The 27,235-nt window shown below is 38.0% G+C and overlaps 2 protein-coding genes across 23 annotated transcripts in view; both read right to left on the bottom strand.

Annotated features, from left to right (window-relative positions):
- Positions 1-7,742: 7,742 nt before the first annotated feature.
- On the bottom strand, positions 7,743-15,013 carry NRAS (NRAS proto-oncogene, GTPase). Its single transcript, NM_001309170.2, has 7 exons — positions 14,908-15,013; positions 14,277-14,404; positions 12,037-12,215; positions 9,983-10,142; positions 9,019-9,142; positions 8,627-8,668; positions 7,743-8,520 (listed from the first exon to the last, which is right to left on the bottom strand). Exons 2-5 carry the CDS (start codon positions 14,385-14,387, stop codon positions 9,023-9,025), a joined length of 570 nt encoding a protein of 189 aa, NP_001296099.1. The 5' UTR covers positions 14,388-14,404; positions 14,908-15,013; the 3' UTR covers positions 7,743-8,520; positions 8,627-8,668; positions 9,019-9,022.
- A 525-nt stretch (positions 15,014-15,538) lies between these two features.
- Positions 15,539-27,235, bottom strand: part of CSDE1 (cold shock domain containing E1) — a 36,469-nt gene continuing 24,772 nt past the window's right edge. For all 22 annotated transcript variants that reach the window (XM_001917756.6, XM_070267199.1, XM_001917765.6 and 19 more), the window contains 8 exons: positions 24,606-24,713; positions 23,820-23,995; positions 23,084-23,196; positions 21,751-21,870; positions 18,756-18,934; positions 17,745-17,908; positions 16,853-16,985; positions 15,539-16,452 (listed from right to left, as the gene is read on the bottom strand). In XM_001917756.6, the coding sequence (XP_001917791.2) occupies positions 16,405-16,452; positions 16,853-16,985; positions 17,745-17,908; positions 18,756-18,934; positions 21,751-21,870; positions 23,084-23,196; positions 23,820-23,995; positions 24,606-24,713 (1,041 nt within the window). In that variant the 3' untranslated portion in view covers positions 15,539-16,404. The remainder of the gene's footprint in view (positions 16,453-16,852; positions 16,986-17,744; positions 17,909-18,755; positions 18,935-21,750; positions 21,871-23,083; positions 23,197-23,819; positions 23,996-24,605; positions 24,714-27,235) is intronic.

The following is a 27,235-nucleotide window of genomic DNA, read 5'->3' as shown; positions in this document are numbered from 1 at the left end:
AAAGGACCAATTTATTAATAATACTCAATGTTTAGTATATGGGGAAACAGACACTCAATTGTGGTGGGTGGAAATGTAAGATTTTAGCCTTTCTGGGAAGAAATTTGGCAATATATTCATCAAAAACCTTAAAAATATGCTTATCCATTGACACAAAATTTTCACTTTTATGACTTTATCTTAAGGAGATTATTATACAAGTATTCAAAGATGTGTTTCAAGAATGTTAATTGTAGCCAAACTAATATAAGAGCCAAAAAGTAGGAACAACTCACATGCCTGCAATAGAAGATTGATTAAAGAATGATGCAAGCACAACGTAAAATACCACTTAGTCATTAACATGATGATACAGATGAATATATATTAACATGGAAGACATTCATAAAATTTTATTAAGTGAAAAAGCATATTACAAAGACATATACATAGTATAATCTTGTTTTTGTAAAAAAAGAAAGGCATTTAATTTATATATCACTATAGACATTGAAACAGCTTGGGCAACTTACACCAGTGTTCTGTCTGAGTAGTGGGATGATGGCGATTTTTTAACTTTTGGGGAGGCTTATTTATGTTTTCTACGATGAACAAGTATCATTTCTATCATAAGAAAAAAACCCCTAAATTTAAAAACCAAGACAAAACAAATCCTGGTCCTATTATCATCTATAGCCTTTCAGGGAAAATGACCAGAAGTTCCCTTCGATGGGGCAATCTCTGTCTACTCATCCTTTTTCTGTAATTAAGCTTGTTTTTATTCAAGCATCAGTGTATAAGATAACCTAGTCTCACTTAATTCTATCTTTTGCTTTAGTTTTTAGCAAAAGAAAAGCATTGTATATCTTTTAAAAATTGTTAATTTGAGTATTTCAGCTATATTATGGATGATATTGTTTGGAGCTAACCTGAGAACCTAATCATCATTTAGAACACTATTTCATTGGAAAACATTCAGAGTTGCAAATAACAAATTTACAAATGTATTTTTTAAAGGGGAGATTTCTTGGTTTCGAGTTAGAGATATTTGTGACCTGAGGCTCTACAGGAAGGAGAGGACAGACACGTAAGAGGAATGAGCTGTACACAGGACAACACTGCTGCCTGGCTTCTTTTATCCAGAAAGCTCTTCTGTTCTGCTGTAGCAGGTGTCCCTTCTGCTGGGAAACCTGCTGGGAACTCCTGCCCCTTTTCAACCTGCTCTTCACCCTCCTCCCCCGACCCCCCGCCCTCAGTCACTTATGGTTCAGAGATGCCAAAGCATTCTAGGGAGCTCAGGGTTGCCATTAGTAAACTTTCAGGATCAGCTTAATATTTTGTTACACTGCTTCAGTGAGAGCAGTTCTGAGTTCATTACAACTTGTGATTGGGGAATACAGTCCTTTTGTCAGCAGCAACTATGGACTTTTTTTTGTCACCATGTTAGAGGTATATAAAAGTTACCTTATACCTAAGGAATGAGTTTTAGTTTGGAGTATAACCAAACCTGTGGAATTTTATGGTATTTTACAGGATTCAGGCTCATTTTCCTGTCAGTAATGGTTTCCCATACGTGCCTAAAAATAAAGAAGTCAAATTTATAACTCATCCTTTTCCATGAGACAAACTGACTTTATTTCCTGTCTCTTGAATGGAACTGAAATTCAGCAATTTGCTTTTAACAAAATAATCTAAACTTCAACAGTGTACTGTTAGAGGACAGAGGGAGGCACGATATGGGAACTGTGCAATAATAACGGTGCTGGGCACTGTTTCAAATTTTTGTTATTTTTTTAACATATACTAATTCATTTAATTTTCACAACCGTCTATTGAGGAATTATTATTACCTCCATTTTATAGGTGAAGAAATTCGGGTACAGAGAGGTTAACTTACCCAAGGTCTCAGAGGTAGTTAAGTGGTAGAGGGGGATTTAAGCCCAGATATTCTGGCTCCAGAGTGGGGCTCTTAACCACGTGTCATATACTGCCTCACTGTTGCTCAGTTGTGCAATGACCATGACTGCGACTAGAATATTGGGTTCTGGGACCAGACATGAGGGTGCGACCTAGTCATTCCCAGCTTGAAAGATGGTTGTAGAAGTAGATCGGTGAAATCAACTGTTTTTAAACTTTTACTTATGAAATCCTCAAGTTAAATCTTGGATGGAAGTTTGAGATGAAAACCGGATAAAAGTGGAACTGCTTCAGGTGAAGGGAGGCTGATGGGGAAGAGCAGAGCCCCACCCACTCAGTCTTTCTCAGAAGTCTTCTTATAACAACTCCACCAGCTTTGAGCAGCATGATTTGAAAACTACCGGTGGACCAAAATCAGGAGACCTGGCTTCAAATCTGGAATAAATCCATTCATTTTTAGGGGATTCAGTTTTCTCATCAGTAAAATAGAGGCCATTCTTGTTTCACATGGCTGTTGTGCACGATTAAATGAGATGAGGTATGTAAGAGCACTTTGAAATTGTGAAGCAATATATCAATAGTTTCTGTTTCTATGGAGTCTTGACTTGAAAAGGAGAGGCCCAAGAGACAATGAGGCGTCAGACAGGTTCTGATGCATCTTGGGTGGGCTTGAGTATTCTCAGAAAAATCGGGAAGGTGGTGACCATGGGCGGCAGTTGAAACACTGAGGCCAAGCAAGTTATGTCTCAGAGTAAACAATGTCCTTCTCCTTTGAAACAATCACCAAATTGCAACTAAGAAATTTTGTTTTAGAGATTCTCCTCAACAGAATATAAAAGATAATAAGGAACCAGCATCTATCTCGTTAACTGCTGTGTGGCCAGAGCAGCATGGTGCCTAGGCATGCGGTGGGTGTTTAATAAAAATCTGCTAAATGAATTAGGAAGGAAAGTCAAAAGGAAAATTTACTGAGCCAACGAAACAAAAATATTTTGTTAGGGCATGTGGTCATGCCTCACAATGAGATCCCAGTGTGGTTCTCTGGGAGGGAATGTCACACCAGCTACAGAATTATGGGGCAACAGGGGCACAGGCCCTGGTAATTTTAGTTCATATGCCATGCTAGAGTTTCATTCTGGACTTCAGCATTAAATGTCAAACTCCTCAAATTCACAGGCAAAACAAGCATAAACTTAAGAGATTTCTTGATCTAACTTTGAAGATGAGTTTAAACTTCATTCCACTGATTTTTAAGAAACCATGCCAGGGATATTGGGTCTCAGTTGTAAATATGGACAATTGATTGATCCTAAGATGAATTAAAATGTGCAAGTTTTCTTTCAGACTTAAATATCATATGTAATCCACACACCTTAAGTTCCTACGGAGTGTCAATAGTGCCAATTTTATCACTTCCACAGCAGCCATTCTAAGAGACTGCTTTTCCTAACCTGGATAATATTTCAGGCTCCTGCATCTAAAGGCTCTAGTAGGCAACTGCTCAGTTCCAACCAAATCCTCCCCCATCAGGCATGTAGCTGCCTCTATCTTTAGAAACATTTAACATCACTTAACCCCCAACATCACAGGTGCTACCTCTCATTTTCACTTTAGATGGCTCCTACAAACTGATGGTCATCTCTATTTATACGAGTTTTGAGAAGAGATCAAGTTCATTCTTTTAGGCTGAAAAATAACATGCTCCCTATCTCCCCCGGTTGGTTAATAGATAACCTATTTTGGTGCAAGTATGAAGTAGATCACGAATACAAAGTCTCCAGGCAAGAACGATCAATTCACTAGGTCTATTTTCAGTTCATTAATCTGAACATTTTAATGCTCCTTTCGGTACTGCAGAATTTTTGTTACCTGAATTTTCTGTTCCTGCAGCTCCAGTTTTCTTTTATTAAGGTAAAGCATGACATTTCATGGCCTAGTTATTTTTTAACCATTACAAAGCATACTCTTCCCACTGAGATACTGGGCATTGATTCTCCTGCAGTCTCAAGTCATGGAGCTGGAGGTTCTCTGAAATGTCTCTTAAGCAGTTTTGCAAAATGATCACTAGCATGACCTTTTGGCCCCTTTACATGTATTTATGGCTATCAAATAACTCATACAACTATGTTGGCCTTTTAGTGACCCTGAGTATTGCTTGTTAAGAGAACAGAAAACTTAGAACAGAGATGCATAGGAGGTCTCCTCATATCCCAAATAAACAAGCTTCTTTAGCTACTTTTTCAGCTTGTCTCTCTGTAGCTTCATTTTGCCAAACAGAACAGCAGCAATCATCAAAAGTAAGAAAACATGATTTCCTCCTCTCCTCTCAGTTACTAGGAGGTCAAATATTAGCATAAAATAATCTGAAGTAAGGCACAGGTAATCCATTCAAGGGAGAAATCTGTTTTAGATACACAAAGCCCATAATTCCATTTCTTTTTCCATATACGTTTTACAATCTAAAATATTTATCCTCTTTCTAGTAGTCCTATCTGCAAACGGTATTTTGTCACTTAAATTTGGCTTCCTTAAGCTTAATTCAGCCAAATATTAATAGGGGGGCCTCCCTGCCCCCTTTCTAAGGGAAAAAGTAAAAAAAACCTCTATGTCTTTGGCAGAATAAACCAATGTCTTTGGCAGAATAAACCGAAGTCCTCATAATCACAGTATTCCAGTGTTAGGTGAAGCCTAGGTTTGAAATCATTCTTTTATAACTACATCTCCTTAATTAGGGTCGGGAACTCAACTTCCTTATTTTGCAAATGAGGAAACTAGGGGCCAGAGTAGCAAAATATTAGTTGGAACCTATGTTCTTTGGCTCCCAGACCAATGCTCTTCCAATTACGCTGATTGGTAGACTGTATAGTAATGAAAAACAGGACAAAATATTTCCAATGGTAGTTTTAAGCACTTCATATTAAGGTGTGTGAATCTGACTTAGAGGTATGAATCACTGCTTTGAATCACCCCCAAGGTAAGTTTAAAGTAGGCTTTGACATTTTTTATATTGAGATAAAGTGAGGAACTCAAATCTTCCAACACTGCCCAGATGTACATCCACAAGTCTGAAATTAATACTAACTTTCAATAAAGGCACTTTGGTGGAAAAAAGAATTATGACCAAGCAAAGAACTTCCAGTTTTTATTTTTTAAACATTTAACAAGAAAAACATTCAACCAAATTTTTAAAAATTAGGATGGATTAATTTACAATAAAATAGTCAACTTAGAATATCAGCCCTTTCATTTAGGGCCAAAGAGGCCAAAAGTTCCCATTTAAACAGCAGAATTGCACAATTACTATTTTTACCTATGTTTGATGGCACAGAAATATAAAACTCATACAACTTTCACTGAGATCCTCCCTTCTCTCCAGAGCAGAATTCATACAATTGCTTCTTAGGTCAGTACTCAGGCCCTTAAAAATCACCAGTTATATTCTGAAATATATCTACAACTACTCTGCTAACAAGAACGCTTTTAAAACAATCCTTATAGGAAACACCTTAAAATAATTTTGTGGCACATTAGACTGCATAAAGAAACAGCAAAGATGAAAAATAATGTACAAGAATTATAGTCCCTTGTTTATAGAAAACCACCCAAATAAAATATTCTCCCTAATTATCCTTGCTTCTTATAATTTATTAGCAGAGATGAATTACAAGAAGCAGAATGCACCATATTTTGGTTCTTGGTTGTAGCTGCCAGCTTAAGAGTTCATGACTGAATGTAAAGCAAAGTATGATTATGCTCATAAGTTCTGGAATGGGAAAAAAACCAAAATTTCTCTTTAAAGTGTTTCACTATCCTTGCTTTCAAGTCAAGACAAAAAATTCACAGCAGTTTAAAGGATGATGAAAGACTAAACATGGGGCCCACTGAAATACGTATTGAGAATAATTTTACCTATTACACCCCTAAAGTGAAAATTGTACTAAGTATATACTATTACCAAGTAACATTCTAGTAAGCTGTTGGAGCAAATACAGCACTTAACAGATTAGGCATGGTAGCCTTTAGAAAGAACATCTTATTTTCACACTCTTGAACGTGCAACCTTTAAAAAACAAACAAACATAAAGTAATATGTAATTTATAACAGCTGGCCAGGCACTTAACTTGGGGAAAGAGACTTTCAGATTTTGAGGTAAACTAGAATTGTTTTCAGCAATCACAAACAGATTCTAAAAACCGTATTTTTACCACACCAACTGAAGTTATTCAGCATTTAACTATAAGTTCGTCACTCTATTGTGCCAAAATTCACACCTAAGTGTAACTTCTTAAGAAGCTATTTAAAGAACATTTTCAAGTCTGAATTTTGGCCCCATTTAGATACTTCTGTGCTTAGAACATACTTTAGAAATCTTTAAGGTACATACATACAAGGGCTATGGGCACAAGAGCCAAAAATGAGTATCTTTTTCCTTAATTTGACATTAAAAAGAGTCATGCTGTCAGTCACATAGACAAGAGAAGGAAGAGGAAGACAGCAACATTGACACTGATGACAACTAAGGTGACAAGCCTCAATCTAGCCTCAAGAAAACTACAGAGCAATGCTCCAAAAGGAGCAGAAACAAAGCTGCAGAGTTTCTGTTTACAGGTGCTGACAGTACTGTGAAAGCTCTCTGAATTAACCCTAAGGAGCACAACTCTCTGGGTTTATTATCCTCTGGGCACAGTATGTTTCTTCCCCTCTTCTGAATTCATTTCAAGGCAATGTGGGGTTTGCTTAATAAATGAAAATTCCTATTAGAAGATGGAGGACCTCCATAAATATTTACACATTAGAAGACCAGAAAAGAAAGTGGCCATTTTGGAACTAGTCTTTTATCAGAAGTTATCCAAGTCCATTTTTCATTAGAATTAACAGGATATTATCTGCAAATGGAAAAGCCAAGCCTAAAAATCCTCCTAACAATGAATTATATTTCCCATTCCCTTTTCAAACAGCAATTTCAATCCAAAGGCTACTTCTTGTTCTGAACAAACTCATCAGCTTGTTATCTGGTAGCCACAGACTAACCAACATCTTGTTTTAAACCCTTCAAAGAACATTATGAATAAAGAAACATTTAAAAATTTTGCTCTGAGGCATCCTCATTCTCAAAAACATGAGAAAAAATATTGGCTTAGAGTTCCCATATGGTTAAAACAAGAGTCCAGATGCTTTATTTATGAAGACTTTTAAGCTGACCCCCCCTCAGGATACCAAGTTTTTCCAGTCATGGCAAAGGATTTGTGGCTAACTGACCTCTTCTTTTCTTGCAAGACTAACAGCATGCATCTGGCAAAGCCACTAGCTGGAGTTACTGGAGCAATGAGCAAATGTGGAAGAATTTTTCTTTCTGTGATGCCACCTGGCTCGCTCAAATTCTGAAACTGTGGCCCTGGTCTATTAGCACCATGCTTTCTCAACTGAAATAACCAAGCCACCATTGCTGTAGGGCAAGGAACAGAGGGCAGGGTGAGAAAGGGATTGAGGGCAATTATATACATCATAAGATACCATAATATGAAGTGAAAATGTATCTATTAATATATTATATTTGAGGCTTGAAAATCATTGATCACAGCTATTAAATAAAACGGTATTGAATTTTTACAATTTTGAACACCTGCAAACGTAGAGCTTTCTGATATGACCCAAATTCAAATACAAATGGAAGTTCATTGAACATTAGGTTATCAGTAAGCTAGAAGAAACAAACTACATACATTTTGTAGGTAGTAACCTACCAAAAAAATTGGAGATTAGGTAAAAATTAAATGAAATTATTCATAATTGTTTCCAGTTTCATCTTTCTCTTGAGAGAGCCCAAAAACAGGTCTCTGGAAAACCAACTTCATAAATGTAAGAAACGGCATCTGCTATCATACTGGTGTATCTTTCCCTCCATGGTAGACAGGTCACAGACATATCTAGGACATTCATTTTCATGTATAATGGGTTTTGAGACATCTATTCCACTGAAGTACTGTAAAGGAAGTCTACAAACCATTCTAGGAAAAAGGCACTTCATTGTGAAAGTTAGATTTAATTACATGAAAGTTGAGAAGACTAGGATAGACTCAAAAGTCAGTATTCACTTTTGTATTTATGAATACAGAGCAGATGCCAGTTTATAGAATATAGCCAATAACATTACAAATAAACCAAACAGCAACATTAACTATATTCTCAGCAAAACAGTAATTTATGACATTTCTCCAAAACCCAACACAGTTCCAAGTTCAACAGTAAAAAGAAAAAATATCACCAGCAGTTGCTACTTTAGAGCTCAAGACATTGTTTTGTATAGAATTTCATGTCTATGGTTTGGTTCTCTGTTTCAGAGCATGAATTGCTTCTCAGATGAAAAACGTGGGGTGGTGGAGGTGTATCTGTGTGTGTTAGGGGAGAACCCAGGGTGGAAAAATACTGGGGAATAACAAGAGGTTCATTTCTCTGGTCAGACAACCAAGTGAGGAGGTAGTTATTCTGAGAACTTCTCAGACTGAGAATATTGTACTGATCTACTGAGAGTTGGGGAAGTAGCAGGAGCTTCTTTGTGAGACTAAAGATAGCAACAGGAATCTCTCTCCTCCAGGGAAGTCAGGACCAGGGTGTCAGTGCAGCTGAAATAAAGACAGAATTTGCGTAAGTGGCACATAGAGAGTATAAGAAAAACAAGGTTAAGAAATCAACATGAATGATAATATATTCATTTCCAACTTGTCCTACCTTGACAGTGGCTCTTTTCTGATGCTAGAACTTTCTAAGTATCTATAAGAAAAGAACACACACCATGTCATCATCATCTAGTTTTGATGTAGTGATCCTTCAAAATCCTGGTCAGTGCCAAGAACATGATATATACACATTTCATAAATAATGTCTTCTAATCTCTAGTACTATTGAAAATGTAACGATGTCTGTAAAATAATTCAATGTTTTAAAAATAGTTTAGACCTCAGTACTCTCAGAAAGGGTACCATAAGGAAAATATTTTACAGTTACAAGTGAGCAGAAACTCTCAGTTAAATAGCAATATAGAAAAAATAACAGCAACACTCCTCCAAACTGCTGACGCTAAATAGTAATATCTAAATTATGTCAAGAGACCACATGCTCACCTTGTTACATCACCACACACGGCAACCCCATGCAACCTTGAGTCCCATCATCACTGCTGTTGAGTTTTTTCATTCGGTACTGACGTATTTCTCTCACCAGTGTGTAAAAGGCATCTTCAACACCCTAAAAGAAAGAAAATGATAAAGACAGCTTAATAAACACAATCCAAGTTGTAAGCTCTCCCTCATTTGTACTTCTTTATGTGGATTTAAAATTCCAATTATGAAATTATTAGCTGAAAAAATAGAGTGATTTAGGAAGAGGACACTAAATTTAGCACTCCTATTGACTCACATTAATGGGCTGATATACAAATGGCACATTTTCCAAAAATAACATTCAAGCAAAGGAAAATAGGTAATGTGGGACACACAGTACTACCAGATCCAAAGGTGCCATTCAGGAGGGCTTAAGCCCTAAACAGTGGTTGCAGCTGATGGACAAAGGACTCATGTTTTTTAAGTATCTTTAATCAAGAGTCTTCATTTTAGAAATACTTGTGTATGCTAATGCAGGAGTAAAAATGTCACACCAGAATATTAGTAAGTTCATTTTGGGTTTAAACTGAAGATTAAAAAAATAGAACATTGGGGCCTGCCTGGTGGCACAGTGGTTAAGTGCGCATGTTCCACTTCGGCGGCCCGGGGTTCACCAGTTCGGATCCCAGGTGTGAACATGGCACCACTTGGCACACCATGCTGTGGTAGGCGCCCCACGTATAAAGTAGAGGAAGATGGGCATGGATGTTAGCTCAGGGCCAGTCTTCCTGAGCGAATAGAGGAGGACTGGCAGCAGATGTTAGCTCAGGGCTAATCTTCCTCAAAAAAAAAAAAAAAAAAAAAAGAACATTAATTTAAAAATCCCTAACAACAAAGAATGTGGATCATATCTCTAGCAGAGTCAATTAATCAAACTTTTCTGCCTTAAACAAACCCTTGCCAGATGGTGAAGGCTGTACTATACCTGTCTGGTCTTGGCTGAGGTTTCGATGAACGGAATCCCATAACTCTTAGCCAGTTCATGGGCTTGTTTTGTGTCAACTGTCCTTGTTGGCAAATCACACTTGTTTCCTACTAGCACCATAGGTACATCATCTGAGTCTTTTACTCGCTTAATCTGTTCCCTAAAAAAGGGAATATGTTATCATAACATAAGAAAAAGCTTTTAGGAAGGGATAAACAGCAAGGACAAAAAGAATCTGGCAAATTTTATCTAGCCCTATTAGCTTCCAGTACTGAGTTTCACTTTTACTAAGGAGACTAGTTTAGACTTGATGTGGCAGCCATAGGGAAGCCAAGTACCACTCACCTTCCAGTGGAAATGGATGACTATTCTGTCTTGATACATGCCTCTGTTAGGCTCACTGATTCTCCAAAGAGTTTGGCCTAGATTTAATCGGCAATGCAAAACTGTACTCGAGATTAAGGTCTGAAGTATAAAAAGTAAAAGCTCACTGCCTCTAAACTTTGTGAGGTTCCCTTGAGTGACAGTATTTAATGAAATACAGTCTATTTACTTCTCTAGATGGGTGGTGTCCATACATTTTCTTCAAATAAAATTACAGCTGGAAGTCCAGGATATAAAACAGAAAACACCAGAACTGCTCTTACACAGTGCTTTCTAAACACAGTAGTTTAGAAAACTACTGCTCTAGATTCTCTTGACCAACTCTGTCCAATACAACTTTTTATGATTACAGGAATGTTCTGTATCTGTGCTGTCCAACTACATCCACTAGTCAGATGTAGCTATTGAACACCTGTGAAGTCAGTTGCTGAAGTGGCCAAGGAACTGATTTTTACGTTTCATTTAACTCTAATTAATTTAAATAACTACATATGGTTGTGGCTACCATCCTGCACTGCACTGCTCTAGACTCTACCCTTGCATCACCTACAAAGTCATGGACCTGAAATGCACATATTAGCCATCTATATATGTGCTTTGGGGTCAAGGCAGTAGCCTATGTTAAGGGATAACATAAAAGACAGCCTAGGAAGAAAAATGACTTGCAGAAATTCAGCAAATACTTATCAGGTGCTTGCCAAGTGCTGGGCAAAGTACTGCTATTATTTTCAGAGAGAAAATGGAAAGTAGAGAAGGTTTAGGGAAAAAACCCCCACAGAATTCAGTTTTGGACTAGTTTGTTTCTGTGAGCAGACATCTTCACATGGATGGAGCATAAGCCAGGATTTAAGGCTGTAGGCAGAACACTTGTCTGCATTTACTATGTGCTAGGTATTGTTCTGAGTGACTTACATATTTATTAACTCGTTTAATTTTCACAAGTCTTGGTAGGTATTATTATCTCCGTTTTATAGATAAGGAAACTGAGGCACAGGGATTTAGTAGTTTGCTCCAAAGTCCTATGGCTAATAGATGATGGAGCCAAGTTTCAACCCAGGCAGAATCTATAATCTTAACCACTATTCTGCTTAAAGAACACAGAACTAAGAAAAAGGAGCCCTGGGCTCTTGGTCTCGGCTTTGCTAGTAATAACAACCATGACTCTGAAAACCTAACAAATCACCTTCTGAACTCTATTTCTTATTCTATAAAATAAGGATGCTATATTAGAATTTTTTATTGTCCAATTGTGCTTTGAAATTTTATGGGTCGATGGAGAAAGGCCATCTTTATGTTCCTCTGCCCTGCTTTCATCTGTATCTACTCCCCATTTGTTTCTTCCTATCATATCTTCTATTACTGAAGAATGTTTCTCAGAGGTGTTTTTCTTCTTTGAATTCCTAACACCTTTAGTTTTGAACCATTCCCATTAGCAAGCTTTATTTATGTATTATCACACATTCTAGCCACAGTATATTATATAAAATAAATTCCAGTATTAACTTTCAGTAATAACTACAGATTCTCAATGTCAAACCGCCTAAAGCCAAAGCCAACTCTTCCTCTAATTAAAAAGCTGTATCTTCCCTAGTGTGTTATCCTCATTCCCCCACAAAGCTTCAGAACACACTTACAGATCATCCTTTCAGAAAAAATAATGCTCCTAGTACCTGTAGAGGTTAATATCTGCAAATGATTTGCTATTATTGATGGCAAATACACAGAGGAAGCCTTCGCCTGTCCTCATGTATTGGTCTCTCATGGCACTGTACTCCTCTTGTCCAGCTGTATCCAGTATGTCCAACAGACAGGTTTCACCATCTATAACCACCTGTTTTCGGTAAGAATCCTGAGGGTGTGGAGGGTGGGGAGAGAGGGAGATTCCATTTTTATTAAAAACCACAGGGAATGCAATGCTATTGCCAAGGTTAAATAAGCTCCTAACCAAGTCCATTTCTGTCTCTCTGGTTTGTCCCTCAAACTGCTAATATATAATCACAAACAGAAAGTCCTTAATGTCACCCTAGGAAAAAAGCCCCAAATCCTATATGCCTGCAGAAAGGAAATGTGGTCACTCCATCCCTGGAAAAGATGAAAAAAATGTGGTAATTCAAAAGACAGCTCTACGGCAATTAGACTAGAGATTAGGTTCACAGTGTATTTTACTAAGGTATGAACTGGACTCTTCTTATTTGAGTTGTTTACGGTACAGTTAAAATTCTAAACATACCTCCAAGAATTATAACCTGGCTGTGGATACAGTGTCATTTGTGTTTATGACTAAATACACAAATACTTTTTATTTCAGACAAGGTTATAACATCAGAATCTTTTTCTCATCATGACAGACTGTACCTTTGGCAAATATTCCTCAATGAAATTCTTAAAGGTTCCAAACAAGGTATAGTTATAATTAATTCCTCAGGAAGACAGACTTGCATAGATCATATAAAAAAAATTTCAATTTGGTTCTAAGGCAAAAATTTTACTTGTATTTTAATACTTATGTTCTGGGAGTTCAGTTCAAGAAAATAACCTCATCACACTTAATAAAGATATGGGTCTAGAAACAGAACTCCACCTAGTTTCCCAGCCCACGGATCAGTTCCTCTGTAACTCACTTCATCGTGTGGCTGCAACACACTCTCAAATTAACATAGAATTCACACTGCCAGAACTTCCTTGAGGCATGAAATACGGTTAAATGCATGAGTGTTCTGAGGAAATGAGCAAAATTATAATTACAAAGATAGGTTTTAGTCAAATGAATTTATGATAATGGAAGTCAGAGAAGTGGTTATTTCCTGGCCGGGTGGGGGAGTTTACTGACTGGAAAGGAGCAAGGGAGAACTCTCTCGGGCGCTGGAAATAGTCTATATTTTTATCTGACTGGTGGTTACATTAAGTATACACAAATTTAAAAAGTCACTGAAGTATTTTACTGTATGTAAATTACCTCTTAATAAATAAAACTCTGAAAGATATTAAAAGTTTCTAACTATTAATACAAAAGCTGTTAAGCCTAAAATAAAGATTTTTGCCAAAGTCTAATGACTAATTTTTAATAATGGCTATACTAGAGTTAGCTTGCATTGATTAAACACTCAGTAGCTGGGTGGTAGGAAGAGCAGCGTGTGGATTACAAGAAAACAACCTTTAGAGTCAAACATTCTAAATTGAATAAAATTACAAAGGCTTTTAAAATCTTTTATTTAAAGGACCTAAGATGCCATTCATTGAAGCCAGTCTAAAACGTGAACTCCGACGAAAACAAAAGAATCTTTAAACAAGTACTATTTATGCAGCACTTTACCATTTACAAAAAACTTAAAGATATTATTTGATTTTTCACAACATCCCTGTGTGGTAAGCAAGACAAATTTATGGTAATTTAACAGATGAGGAAAATGAGAGTCACAGAGATTAAGTGATTTGCTCAACATCACATAACTTTAAGCTGCAAACAAGGGACTGAAATCCTAGGCAGAGTGACTCAAAATGTCCCGTTCTTTCTAGCTTCAACTAGCTAAGAAATGAAAATTGCAGAATATCCAGATCTCTGAATCTTTTATCTCCATCCTGCTCTCATTCAGTCCCTCTACCTATGGCCTGTGTTTCTTTTTAATACAGATGTCATACATGAAGAAACTAAATGAGTTCAACCCTGAATTTGCAAGTTTACAGAACTGTTAAAAATTGTAAGCTTTTCAGAAAATCTTCAGCAGCTAATAAAAATGAATTCTCCACAAACATTCCAGCTTGACTTATTGTATTACTGAAGGCAGCACCCAAAATAACTTTATACTTTCTCTCCTGATTATTCCTTTAGCTAAAGAACAGCGAAAGGGTATGGGTAAGGGTAAAACGGAAGAAAGAGAGGTGGAGTCAGCGGGCTACCACTGGGCCTCACCTCTATGGTGGGATCATATTCATCTACAAAGTGGTTCTGGATTAGCTGGATTGTCAGTGCGCTTTTTCCAACACCACCTGCTCCAACCACCACCAGTTTGTACTCAGTCATTTCACACCAGCAAGAACCTGTCGGAAGGCAGCAATTAGGGTTAGTTGGCGAGCCACATCTACAGTACTTCAAAGCTTTCTATAATCAATAGTAACTAAAACCAAAATTTGAAACGTATGGCTTCCATACACGTGCCCTCCACTTGGTTCTCAAAATGATTCAGGAATGCAAAAAACCACGGGCAGGTTACTATGGGCCTCAGAATTCTGCATTACAGTCGTCTAGCTACCCCCACCCTCGTCTATTTTCCAACAGTCCTTGGGCTCCGCCCTCAGCCTAAGGTGAAGGAAACCCCCCTTTCTACTCCTCCCTCAAGTCTTCTCAGCTCTGGGGGTACGCCTCCAGGACGCCCCGTCTTCTTATTCGCCCGCCTATCTCTACAGACCTTCACTGTAGGGCTCAAAACCAAGGACCCCCGCCTAGGGCCTTTGTTTCCAGCTCGCAGATTCCGCTCGATTTCTGGGAACAACGAGACGCCTGTACGCTCCAAAGCCGAAAGCTACACACGCCAGAGCCTTACCTCAAGCTCTGGTGCCTCCGCTTCGGACGGATTTAGGACCACAACCGGGAAAAATGTTGGAGACCCCGGAACCGCCATGAACAACCCCCACTAGGGAGCGGCACTTCCGGCCCCGCCCGCGACGTAATCAGTCGGCGCCCCGGGCGCTCGAGTCCCCGCCCCGGCCACGTGGGCTTCCAACCCCGGAGTCATGTGGCAGGCCGCACCCAGACCCGCCCCTCCCGCACAGGACGTTGCAATAATGAAAGCGCTAGGTGCTAGTGTCTCAAAAATCAGTAAAACTTTATTCGCTTCCATTCTTTCGCCATTAACAGAAAACTGGAGAAAGCAAAAATGTTTTGTGTTTACAAAGATAAATGGCCTCTTTACCCAGAGAAGATCAAAACCTCAAACAACAACGGGGAAGATAAAAGCGCCCTCCCCCACATCCCCTGAGCTGACCCTTGTCATCTTAGACAAAGCCTTCAGTCCACTGGCCAGGGACCCTGTATGCGGCCAATTCAAGATGAGGGCCAAGAAATCAATCCATTCCCGTGATATAAAGTTGAACAGAAGCTACACCAAGGGTCAAGTGCCTGTATTTCACAGGACACAGGAACCAGGCGGCTACTTATAAAAAAAACAAGATTCATTTCAGGCACAACTTTTTTATTTTTTTTGTTTCGTTTTTAAATCAGTAAAAGAAACTGGGTCCTAGAAGCTGCAGTGATCTAAGCAGCAGCAAGTTTGTGCATTCGTCTTTTTGTTTTCGTTTAAATACGTTTAAATTATCACACTGCTGGCACGCCTCATTTGCATGAAATTCTGCACCATACATTCTAATTGTAGTAAAGTTACCCCCCCCATCCTAGGAAAAAAACTACTCTGGAAGATAATTTTCACTGAAATCTAACCAAACTTCGTTAAGTGGACTGTGACAAGATTATAAATGATATGAAAAATAACATTTTAACATTTGGCCATCAACTTAAGGAAATGGTTTGCCTATACAAATTTTTGTAATTTTTAATATATTCTACCCTCATATGGTCCTCAGAATTAAAGCATAATGAACAGGAAAGAAAAAGAATGCAACTGAGTGCTAAGGCAGAACATCTTGCCAGAAGTAATGAAGGTAGAGTATATACTAAATATCAAGTGCAGAATTTCATAGGGCCAACAAGATAACAGTCTATATTTTTCACTTACACAGGCAAAGTGGATTTTGCAATTACCAGTTGCGTTAAATGCACCAAATAAAGCTCCTAAAATTGATACTATAAGGCGCCACCTTAAGTTTTCCAGGCTGCAACTGTGCATAATTTTAAAATGGTTTTCTTAAATTTATTTATTTTTTTAAACATAACACGAGGAAGGTGTTAAAACTGGTGTAATAGCTCAATAGAATAAGTATTCCAGATTTTAGGAGGGATGAAGAGGGAGATATTCAGAACCCTTCACCAGAATCCCCCCAACTTGATCATAGTGGATTAATGATGTGCTTTGTGGATGTGGTTATTAGTCAATGACACCAGCTTGACGGATCTTTCTTTCTGCACCAAATCCCTGTGAAGAAATAAAATTGCAGTTAATGACCCAGATGCATGTTAATCACAGTACATTCATAATTCCAAAATGAACTACAAAAGCATTACTTTTAATCATCTTAACCACGACCAATTTTTTCCCAGAGGAGGAAATCTGTAACAAGCCCTCCTGATTTATTACCTCAACTATGTTCAAAGTATCAGGAAAACGAAGAAATATGTCTCTTACTGTAAGCAACCATTATGTTAGGGGCTGAATCAATATGGAGGGAGTCCTAACTAGTTATAAGCAATACTGAAGATCTTTGCTTTTGTTAAGCTATCTGAGCTATGCTGAAATAGGACCTCAAATACTATGTTGGTCTGTTAGCCATGCCCCCCCACCAACCCCATGGGGCAAACCTTGTATGCCCTCATACCATTGAGTTATCTGGTCCCCTTGGCTGACGAAGAACCATTAGGCGAGGAGCACTGGCATCATCCAAGGTGATGTTCTTCAAGCGATTGACCAACCTATCAGGTCGTGGAGCTGCAACAGCTTTGGGGCCCTCACTGTAACAAAGTTGAGAGGTGAGAAGAAGCAACATTTGGTGGGAAGAAAGCAAGTACTTGCAGAGGAGTGTGTTTTCTACCTAACTATCCAAATGACTCAGTTTTAATGAGGGGGGACTCTTGCCTCATCTAGCCAGCTAGCTAGCAAGACAGGACAGACAAGTTTATGTTTTTATTCCCAAGTCAAGGTTTATTTCTGCGTAGGAGCTAGAAGAATCAGTTGGGTGAGGGTGATCCCTAGAATGCTCTGCAACAAGAGAAGACCAGTTTCACAGACATAAAACAAGGCAGCAGATGTGAAAAATCTTAAAAAAGTTAGATCTCCTGGCTCCTCTCATGGTAACAATGTCATTGATTAATGGGGGGGGGGGGGGGGGGAGCAAGCACAGAGTCAAAACTGCTGAACTAGAAAATAGAATTTTAAGCAGCATATAACCTAGAGATGGCTTAATGAAAGAAAAAGAGCTAAGCAGAATCCTTTAAGGACTACATAATCTTTTGTATAAAAAGGTCTTTTATATAAAAAGATCTATTACATAGTAAGTGCTCAATTAATGTTTCATTGGGCCAGATTTATGAGACTAGAAAATTTAGATGATGAAGACTAGAGGTAAAAAAGACCTAAGTATCAAGAAATAACCAGAAAGCGGCAGAAGAGGATAAATGCAGCAGTGATGGAAAAGTGAAGCAACATGATAAAGCAGAAATTACATAAATTGACAGTCCAGGGAGATTACTAACGCAACAACAAAAACTTACCAGACTCGCCAAACATTACAAGCGCTGCACTTGCCAGTGCGCTGATTAAGAATCACTGAGAATTCCACCTCATCTCCTGCCTGTAGCTCAATGCCATCCTGAACTTCTTTCACATGGAAAAAGAGCTTCTTGCTATCTCCTACTTCATAGTTAATGAAGCCAAACTGGAGGGGGGCAAAAAATAAGACAGTAGCTAAAGAAAAAGACATACCACGGTGGGGGAAAGCACCTCACTCTGAATGAAGCACAATGCATGACCCTAACTACAAGGGGATTTATAAAACATGGTATTAATTAATTAGTTCAGTTGTCTGTGCTATAATTTAACAGCATATGGGCCTGCAAAACTTGCCAGGGAAGAAATATGTCTTTGAAATTACTGCCATTCACTCTATCACTGCCTGACTGAAACAAGTAAAGAAAGGTCACCTTGTGCCTTTATGTAGTATATGAACTAAGTTTTTGAATCAAGCAACATTATTAGGGAACTGTTACTTGAACATATGTAGTGTTTTAATTCCTGGGTTATGGTACCATAAGAAATAGCCAGACAAAACGTTATATTCACCAATACTGACAAATGTCCTCTTTAAGGACTCAAAGGGATTTCCCTGAGATCTCAGAACCAGGAATAGCTTTGTTTGCCAAAGCTTATTTTATGACTACTACTACACATAGTTTCTTTGTGTGATCTGTAAGCTCTGAGCTAAAGTGTACAAAACCTATAGTTTTTCTATTCTTGAACTTTCATTCCGAATTTATTGTCCCTATCATGCAATGTTAGTTATTAATACCACTCTTATTTTGTTTTTGCTAATATCATTTTTTTTCCATGTGGTTTTCTTCATACTTTTATAAGCTACCTCAAATCACTGAAAAAGGGGCAAAGTAGAAGTAACCAAATGAATGTTGATGATTCCCCTTGGCTGAAAAAATTTGAAGGTTCTGGTTACTATTTGGTTACCAATTCATAAAAGGATCAAATTCAGACCCCGAGATCCCATCACTTACCTGATCTTTCACACACTCCACGGTGGCCCTACGCAGGGGTGTGATGTTATAGGCCATAGTCTGTGCATTTTGGCCCAGGACACACAACTGGAATTTGACACTCTCCCCTTTCTGCAGACAATCCCCTTTGTTGGCCATCCCAACTATGCCAAATGGATAGACCTCACCTTTCATATCCCCTGTAAGGAGAAAGAGATAAGAAGTCTAAAAGCTAATATTTCACAACAGCTCTCTGCTGATGGTCCTAATAAATTTATAAATAAGTTGCTAAAAATGTATTGTTCCCTAAAAATAGTTCTACTTTAAAGCTTCAGTGAAATCCTAAATGCTAAATACTACCACGAAAACAAATGAGAACTTGCAGCTCATTATTTCCTTACTAGCTAATGAGGAGTTTTAAACTGCATTTATGAAATTAAGAACAACACTATCGCTCACAATCTCATTACCTACATATTTGGGCTTTTTTCCCCCCTCTATCCCCCACTCCCTCCCTGTCTTAACTTCCCTTATTTGGGGTTTCTAAGCACTATGGATTGCTAATATGATCCACCAGATTATTTTATTTCCAAGTTCACAATATGAGCCAACCAGTCAAAAATATTTCTGACCCATGCCCAGCTGGGCATTAAACAACAAGCCAGGAATAGGCAAAAACAATGTAAATAAATTTCTTTGGTATTCTGCCTCCGTTCTTTGTTCTGATTGTGGCTCCCTCAAACCAACAGGCAACCTTCTCCTAGATCAGGGCTCCTTACACTTTTTCTTAAAGGACCACATAGTAAATATTTTAGGTCTGTAAGTCATCCTGTCAGTCACTACTCAACTTTGTTATTGTAGTGAGAAAACAACCAAAGACAACATGTAAATGAATGGTCATGGCTGAGTTTCAGGTAAACTTTATTTACAAAAACAAGCCACCATATCTGCTGAGCTCTGCCCTAGAGTAAAAAATTGGCGGCACGTCAGTGCAGGCTGTGGATAAAAACTGGGCCCACAGAGTTCAGGTGCCTATCAGTTCACCTGCATGGTGAATCCACTGAAGCAATAAAGTGGAAAAGAGGAGAAAGACATCAGTTGGAGTGGAAGCTTCAGAACTGGAAATGATTTTATTTTAACCATTCTCTTAATGATTATAGGGGTAAGCAAAGATTTTTCTTTTCAAACATACAGGAATCAAAAACTTCGAGGAGATACTTCCAACAGATCAAGTCATGCAGAAGGATTAGAGACAGCAGGTCTGATGCAGTGGTATCAATACGAACCACCATTTATTAAACACTTAATACTGATTCATATTTAATCTTCATAGAAACTTCTGAGGTTGAAGATACTAACCTCATTTGAAAGACGAAGAAACTGAGTTAGGAAATTGTCCAAGGTTACATAGCTAGGAGGTGGAAGAGCTGGTGTTCAGATCTAGGTGTGCCCAACTCCAAAACCCATGGTCTTATATTGAGTTACAGTTGTATTTCTAAGTAAAAGAGCTGTTCTCACCACCAAGTGGGAAAATATGGTCTGTCTAGTCCCAGAAAATTCTAGGCTTAGAGATTTCAGAGATTCCCTTCCCACAAAATCCTTGCTTTGGACTATATCCTATAGCCAGAGTTGAAGAATAAGTAGAATACAAAATAAAGTAAAATTAGCATGTTAGAGAGGAGGAAGAAGAAGGGCAATTTTATATTATCTCAAGAGTTAAAGTTAGCTGCTGATACCCTAATGGCCCTTTTAAGGGTATGGTGTCATCATGGCATTAGTTTAAAAGACTGATTTGCTATAAAATCAGTGCTTACTTGGAGGTGTGTGTGTGAGGCAGTACTGGTTCTATGTAAAACAGAAATTCCTAAGAACTCATGTGGTAAAGGAACATGTTATCAAGGTTCTTTTCCTTCTCTCAAATGACCTGCTCCTCCCCACTTTATGTTCTTTCTATGACTCCTAGATAACACAAGACCTATTCTCTTTGTGAGTCAAGCTATCATCTTTCGTTGAACCGCTCTCATCAACCCATTATGGTAATTCTGCTATACTAATGTTCCCTACTATCACTTCTACTGCAAACCTATTTTACACACAAAATTGGTCTTTCTGGTGGTAATAACTAGGGGTAAAAGGTGGCACCAGAACTCATGGAGTTACTGAAGATGGAGAGAAAACAACAGAAAATGAAAAATATAGGGAGCTCTGGCTTAGAGACAAGCAGTAGGATCCCCATGGAACTCTAGCTATTAAGGAACAGATAGGGGCCGGCCCCGCAGGTGAGTGGTTAAGTTCGTGCTCTCCACTTCAGCGGTCCAGGGTTTCAGCAGTTCAGATCCTGGGCGTGGACATGGCACCGCTAATCAGGCCATGCTGAGGCAGCGTCCCACATAGCACAAGAAGAGTCACTTACAACCAGAACATACAACTATGTACTGGGGGAGGCTTTGCGGAGAAGGAGGAGAAGAAGAAAAAAGAAGAAGATTGGCAACAGATGTTAGCTCAGGTGCCAAGCTTTAAAAAAGGGAACAGATATAGTAAACTTTTATGGGAAGCACTAATGTTTATAGAATTGAATCGTTACTAGGAAAAGTGTTAATACTGATGTAAATAACTAGTGAATAATAGAGGAAAATTATAAAGTTGTACTAAACCCAGCCAATTGTGAATATTTGATTATCACATGACATCAAATGCAAATTCTTGGTATGACCTTTTGTTCTCAGTCTATTTCAATATAACTCAATTAGTTGCTCACCTATAAGTCATATGCTTACACAGCAGTCATTTGTTCACTACACAGCAGTCATTTGTTCACAACACAAACCCAGGCTGATCTCAGACCCAAGGGATATAAAAATAAAAACCAAGCACGGGGGGAAAAGTCACTTTTCCTTAATTCAGTTTTTAAGGAATCTGAAAACAATTACAACAAATACCATCATATTTTAAAACCTTCAAAGTGCTCATGTGAAGGTAAGACAAATTTCAAACAATCTGACAAGGATGCTCTTACCTTCCTCCACGATCTCAATCATTCCTTGGTACTCAGTCTGTGTTGGATCAACACTCCGCAATGGGCGAATGACTTTACCAGAGTAGATGGTGGGATCAGCTTCCTCAGTAATGCCATTCACTACAAAACAAAGCACGTATACCTCTCATTCAATGGGGTTTTACTTAAACTCTATCCCACAAGGAAAAAAGCAAAAGCCATCAGAAGAAATGTTAAAACATAAGAGGGTTGGTTGGTTGCCTGCTATTCTTGAAACATTTCCAAACTACCATTAAGACAAAGTTAATTTGTGGGGCCAGCTCTGGTGGCGTAGTGGTGGAGTTCATGTGCTCTGCTACGGAGGCCCTGGGTTCGCGGGTTTGGATCCTGGATGTCGACCTACACACTGCTCATCAAGCTAGCCTGTGGTGGCATCCCACATATGAAACAGGAAGATTGGCAACAGATGTTAGCTCAGGGCCAGTCTTCCTGACCAAACTAAATAATTTGTTTAAAGAATTAACAAGTATACAAATTTAAAACATGCCTTGCTCTTTCACCCTTTCCGTATGATCAAATGTCACCTTTTTAGTGAGGCCTTCCCTGCGCTCTACAATGGCAAACCCAATATTTATATCTTTCTAAAGATACTACGTAATTTTACTCATCTTGTTTGCCTGTATTTTCCACTAAAAAATAAGCTCAATGAAGGCAGGGATTTGTCTAATTTCTTTACTGCTATACCCCCAGTATCTAAAACACAGCATGCACTTAGATATATTTATTAAACTGAAATGAACATTCTTGGCTGTCATCTCTCTAAGCCTCACCAAGAGCAAGTGTTATTTGGGGAGTTAAGATGAAAGCCAAAAGTGAGCTATAGATCTTTTAAAGGTCAGAGATCCTAAATATCAATGATTTTCTTAAGTTCCCATTGTTTTTCACATTTAGACTCATTCTTCTCCAAAATGGTCTTCCAGAGAAATCCTTCTTTCCCCAACCCCATGAAGATTTATATCTTGGGGCTATTTTTAAAAAAGATATCGAATTGGAAATAAACTTAAAGCAAATGACCTAAAATATCTAGAACAGTAGTTCTCAAACTTCCGTGTACATCAGAATCACCGGAACGATTTGTTAAAACAGACTCCCCATCCCCAGAGTTTCAGTAGGTCTGGGGAAGGGTCACAGAACTTGTATTTCTATCAAGCAGCCAGGTGATGCTGCTAGATCTGGGGACTACACTCAGAGAACACTGATCTAGAACAATTGGGTTTTTGCTCCCTATCCCACCCTATCCCTTTATCTCTCACCCAAAGCACAGGCTGACTAACTACAAGTCACAATTCATTACCTGAGTGTGTTTTGTTCACTTTTTCTGCACTGACTTTGTTGCCTTTGCCTTTGGACAAGCTGTACTCGACCATGTCCCCCAGTTCCAGGCTATCGACATCACCAGAGAACTCACTGGGGGGAAAGGAAATGACAATTTGAATAAGCAATCACCACAAACATCAACAGTAGCAAGTAGTCTTTATTTCTTCTATAACAACATTCATGGTGTGCTTACTTATGCTGGATACTGTTTTTAAGCACATTATATGTATTGACTCGTTTAATCCTCAGAAACACTCTATGAAGAGGTACCATAATAAACCCTAGCTTCACGATAATGAAACTAAGATACTAGGAAGTTAATTTCATTCAATAAAAGTTACAAAACTAGTAAGCAGCAGAGTCTGGATTCAAACTCCAACTGTCCGGTTCTAGGAGCCCATGCCCTTAACCATTATGCTATATTATAATACCAAATCAAATATACAACTCTCTGGTAGCAACATATAAAAGAGTATTCTTTCACTGAAGCAGAAAGGCTCCTATCCAATGTTCAAGCATCCAGGCTTTTCTATATCTTTTGGCCACACATTCTCTATATAAAGATAGATGATTAATTTTAGTTTATAAATTGCCATAATTTTACCAATATAAAATTTCTGATTAAAAATATAACCACCTAATAGTAAACATTTTTTAACTTCAAAACCAAAGGATGCATGGTAAGCTCTAACTTCCTAAAAGGCATTCCTCACCTGTAATGGAAAAAGATTTCCTTATCATGATTGGCTGTTTCAATAAATCCAAAATTATCCTTCAGAGTTGCCACATAACCCAAGAGCCTCTTGGAGTTGGAATTACGACCTAAAAGTCGCACACAAGTTGCAATCTGCTGTCCAGGCCTCTGTTTGTCACTAATACTAAATTCAACCTGTGAAAAACAAGGATGCTCATTAATAGCACATCATTTAGACACCAAGCTCCTTAACTCCTTAAGCTCCATAACTTCCCCAAACCATACTTTGCACTCCAAATATTCTTTGTAAATACTCTGATGGAATAGATTTTCACCAGACTTCTAAGTCTCATTCCATTTTCACAAAGGATCAAATTTTATTCTCCAATGTGTATTCCTTATAGATTCTTAATTTCTCTAAAGGAGGGGTATCAGAAAACCATAAGTACTAAGTATGAGAAAAACGAAAAGCAACGTAAAATCTTTGGTGTGATTTTACTTTGATGACGTTTCAGTGACTGTTTTAACTTTCTCACCAATACTATTAATTTTATCTAAGCTAATTGATTCAGGCATATCTTATACAATTTAAATAGTGACTCCTCAAAAAGCTTTTAAAAAGACCTTGCTAGATCCTATTCTAATTGAATAAACTGCTTTTAAATAGAAAGATGTTCATACATTAAACCTGTAGGCACAAAAAATTTTAATCAAAACTTGACAAAACTTGAACCATTTTCTAGGCTTTATGTTTAAGATGACAACCTTTAACCCTCCCTCTCTCAAATAAGCAGAATTATCTTGCCTTATCTCCTATTTGAGGGGAAGTAGATCCTTCCACATCCTTGGCTTGAAAAGCAATAGTCAATTTCACTCCACAATCATCATAAGCAATAACACCATCCTCAGCCTCCTAAAGAAAAAGTCAGAATACAACGAAAAAAACCAGGAGCAAAAAAGCAATATAAGCAGCTACAGTTCTTAAAGACCCTTGAGGCAAAGGATTGGCAGAGCTGTAGGGATTTCCTACTCCAGTGTTCTCTAACAATAATAGAATTTTATATGAATAAAGTGGTAGTGTTGCCTTAACCCAGGACTGATTCAATCTGCTGTAACTGGGTCTTCTAGTCTTAATAACCTAATTTTTGCTGTTGAGGAGGAAAAAAGGAAAAACTTATTGAAAATTTACAATATGCTCATTCTATACTTCTCTTAGCCAATCAGAAATCAAATTGGGCATGTATTTTCAACCAGGTAGAAATTCTGTCGGGCAAGAAGATTTTGTAGTGCCTATTTTGAATCTCCTATAGTATCTCACAGTGTTTCATACATAATGTTAATCAATATATTTACCAATGCATGAGAATTTAATTTGGTACAGGATCTAGCACAGTTCAGGGCATTGGATATGCAGGCAAGTGATTAGGTTATGATACACCAGTGTTTCCATAATAACACTTAAATTGCTGAATACGAGAAAGATTAGCTCCTCAAAAGTGAGAAATTTCAGGTATGTCATATAGAATCATACAGTAAACAACGACATTGTATAGCCACTACATAAATTATAATGTTTCTATGGTTTCAACTATCATTTCTATGGGGATTAATGCCCACATCCCTAGTCTAGCTTTGACTCCTTTCCTAAGCTCCAGAACTTATTACTATTACATATTCAAAATCAATTAATTTCTACTCTTCTACCATTCATACTCCACTTATAACTATTATATAATAATATTTACTGAACATTTATAATGTACCAGACATTATGTTAGGCACTTTGTACTATCAAATTTAATGTTACAATAAAACCATCTCTACAATTACTCTTATCTCTCATTTCACAAATTAGGGAAGTCTTAGGAGGGTAAAAAAAATGTGACTTGCTGTATGCCTTAAACTGATACAGTGATGCATCTTATTTCCCAATAAAACTGGAAAAAAAATCAAACAAAAACAACAAACTTGACCAAGGTTATATAGCCGTACAAAATGATGCTAAGGATTTGACTTTGGTTAAGTCAAGAGTGATGATGTCAGTCAATTCAAGCCTGACTCCAATGGCATCAACTCTTTTGCAAGTCAACCAAACTCAAAATCTCAGCATTTTTGTTCTCAACTCTTTTCTAGCCGTTAACCTCAATATCCAGCAATATACTACATACCAAGTATATTAAACAGAGATAAGACAATCCCTGCCTGCAAAGAGTCCAGTCTAGTAGAGGAGACAGATTCATAAACAGGTTAAGTGTAATATACTATCATAAGCCCAATACTAAAGGACTTACTAGGATACAGTGTTGGCCTAAGAAGAAAATAACAACAAAAGGGCAGGAAAAGTCTCACACAAAGGCTGTCTTGATCAACCCAGTTTTCCCAGAGACATCTGGGAAGCAGGCCATTCCAAGAGCTAAAAGCCATTAAAAATACGGCCCAATGAATTTTATTTTTATTATTGTTAATAGCACCATCAGCCACTTGTGAAATTCCTAGTATGGGCTAGGCACTGTGAGGGGTTTTTAAACAAAACAGGAGACAAAATTTTTTTTTTTGCAGGGAAAGATTCACCCTGAGCTAACATCTGTTGCCAATCTTCCTCTTTTTTTTTCCCGCCTCAAAGCCCCAGTGCCTGGTTGTATATCCCAGTTGTAAGTCTTCTAAGTCTCCTATGTGAGCTGCCACCACAGCATGGCAACTGACAGATTGAGATGGTGTGGTTCCATGATCAGGAAACAAACCTGGGCTGCGGAGTGGTGATAGAGCCAAACTTTAACCCCTGGCTCATCAAGGCTGGCTTAAGACAATAATTTTTAAGTTTAAAAACTGAAGCTCAGAGGTGAAGTCACTTTCCAAGCTACAAAATAAGTGGTAAGCAAGCTGCTCTCTCTGTTCTTTCTGGCTCCTAAATAGTTATTTCTAAAATTACCTTACTTTCCACCATCTCTCTCATGGATCTTTTCTTGTCTACATCCATTATCTCTGTCTCTAGTGCAAGGACTATCTAAACCATTAAATAATTTCCTATCAAGCCTCTTGTCTTTCTCTGCCCCCTTCTAGGGTTAACAATATAGCCATTATCTTCCTGAAGTGCATACCTGATGTCATTTTCCAACAGAAATCTTTTTCTGAATACAGAACAAGGTCTAAATTCTTTAGAGTAGCAATCAACACATTCTCAATCTAGCTGTGTCCTGATTTTTCATCCCATTTCCCCTACTCACCTCCATCCAAGAAAAATAAACCCATCTTCCTGTCAAACTACTTAGCGCTTTCTAAAGAAACCCTGGATTTTTCTTACCTGTACCATTACTCTGTGAGGAATGTTCTTTCCTCATTTATCACTACCTACTAAATGCCAATGCCTTAGTAAAATCATCCCAGGTCCTGCCAGTTTAATTTTCACCAGAGCACTTACTGACTTTTTATGCCAAC

This window comes from Equus caballus, chromosome 5 (genome assembly GCF_041296265.1).
Source record: "Equus caballus isolate H_3958 breed thoroughbred chromosome 5, TB-T2T, whole genome shotgun sequence".
NCBI classification, from domain to species: Eukaryota; Metazoa; Chordata; class Mammalia; order Perissodactyla; family Equidae; genus Equus; species Equus caballus.
This window is presented reverse-complemented; position numbering and strand designations above follow the sequence as displayed.

Coding starts and splice junctions, on each gene's coding strand:
- NRAS (NM_001309170.2), bottom strand. CDS start 14,387: ATGACTGAGTACAAACTGGTGGTGGTTGGAGCAGGTGGTGTTGGAAAA. Junction 12,216..14,276: donor AATATGATCCCACCATAGAG/GTGAGGCCCAGT, acceptor CCACACCCTCAG/GATTCTTACCGAAAACAGGT. Junction 9,143..9,982: donor CCTCAGCCAAGACCAGACAG/GTATAGTACAGC, acceptor TCTTTCTTTTAG/GGTGTTGAAGATGCCTTTTA.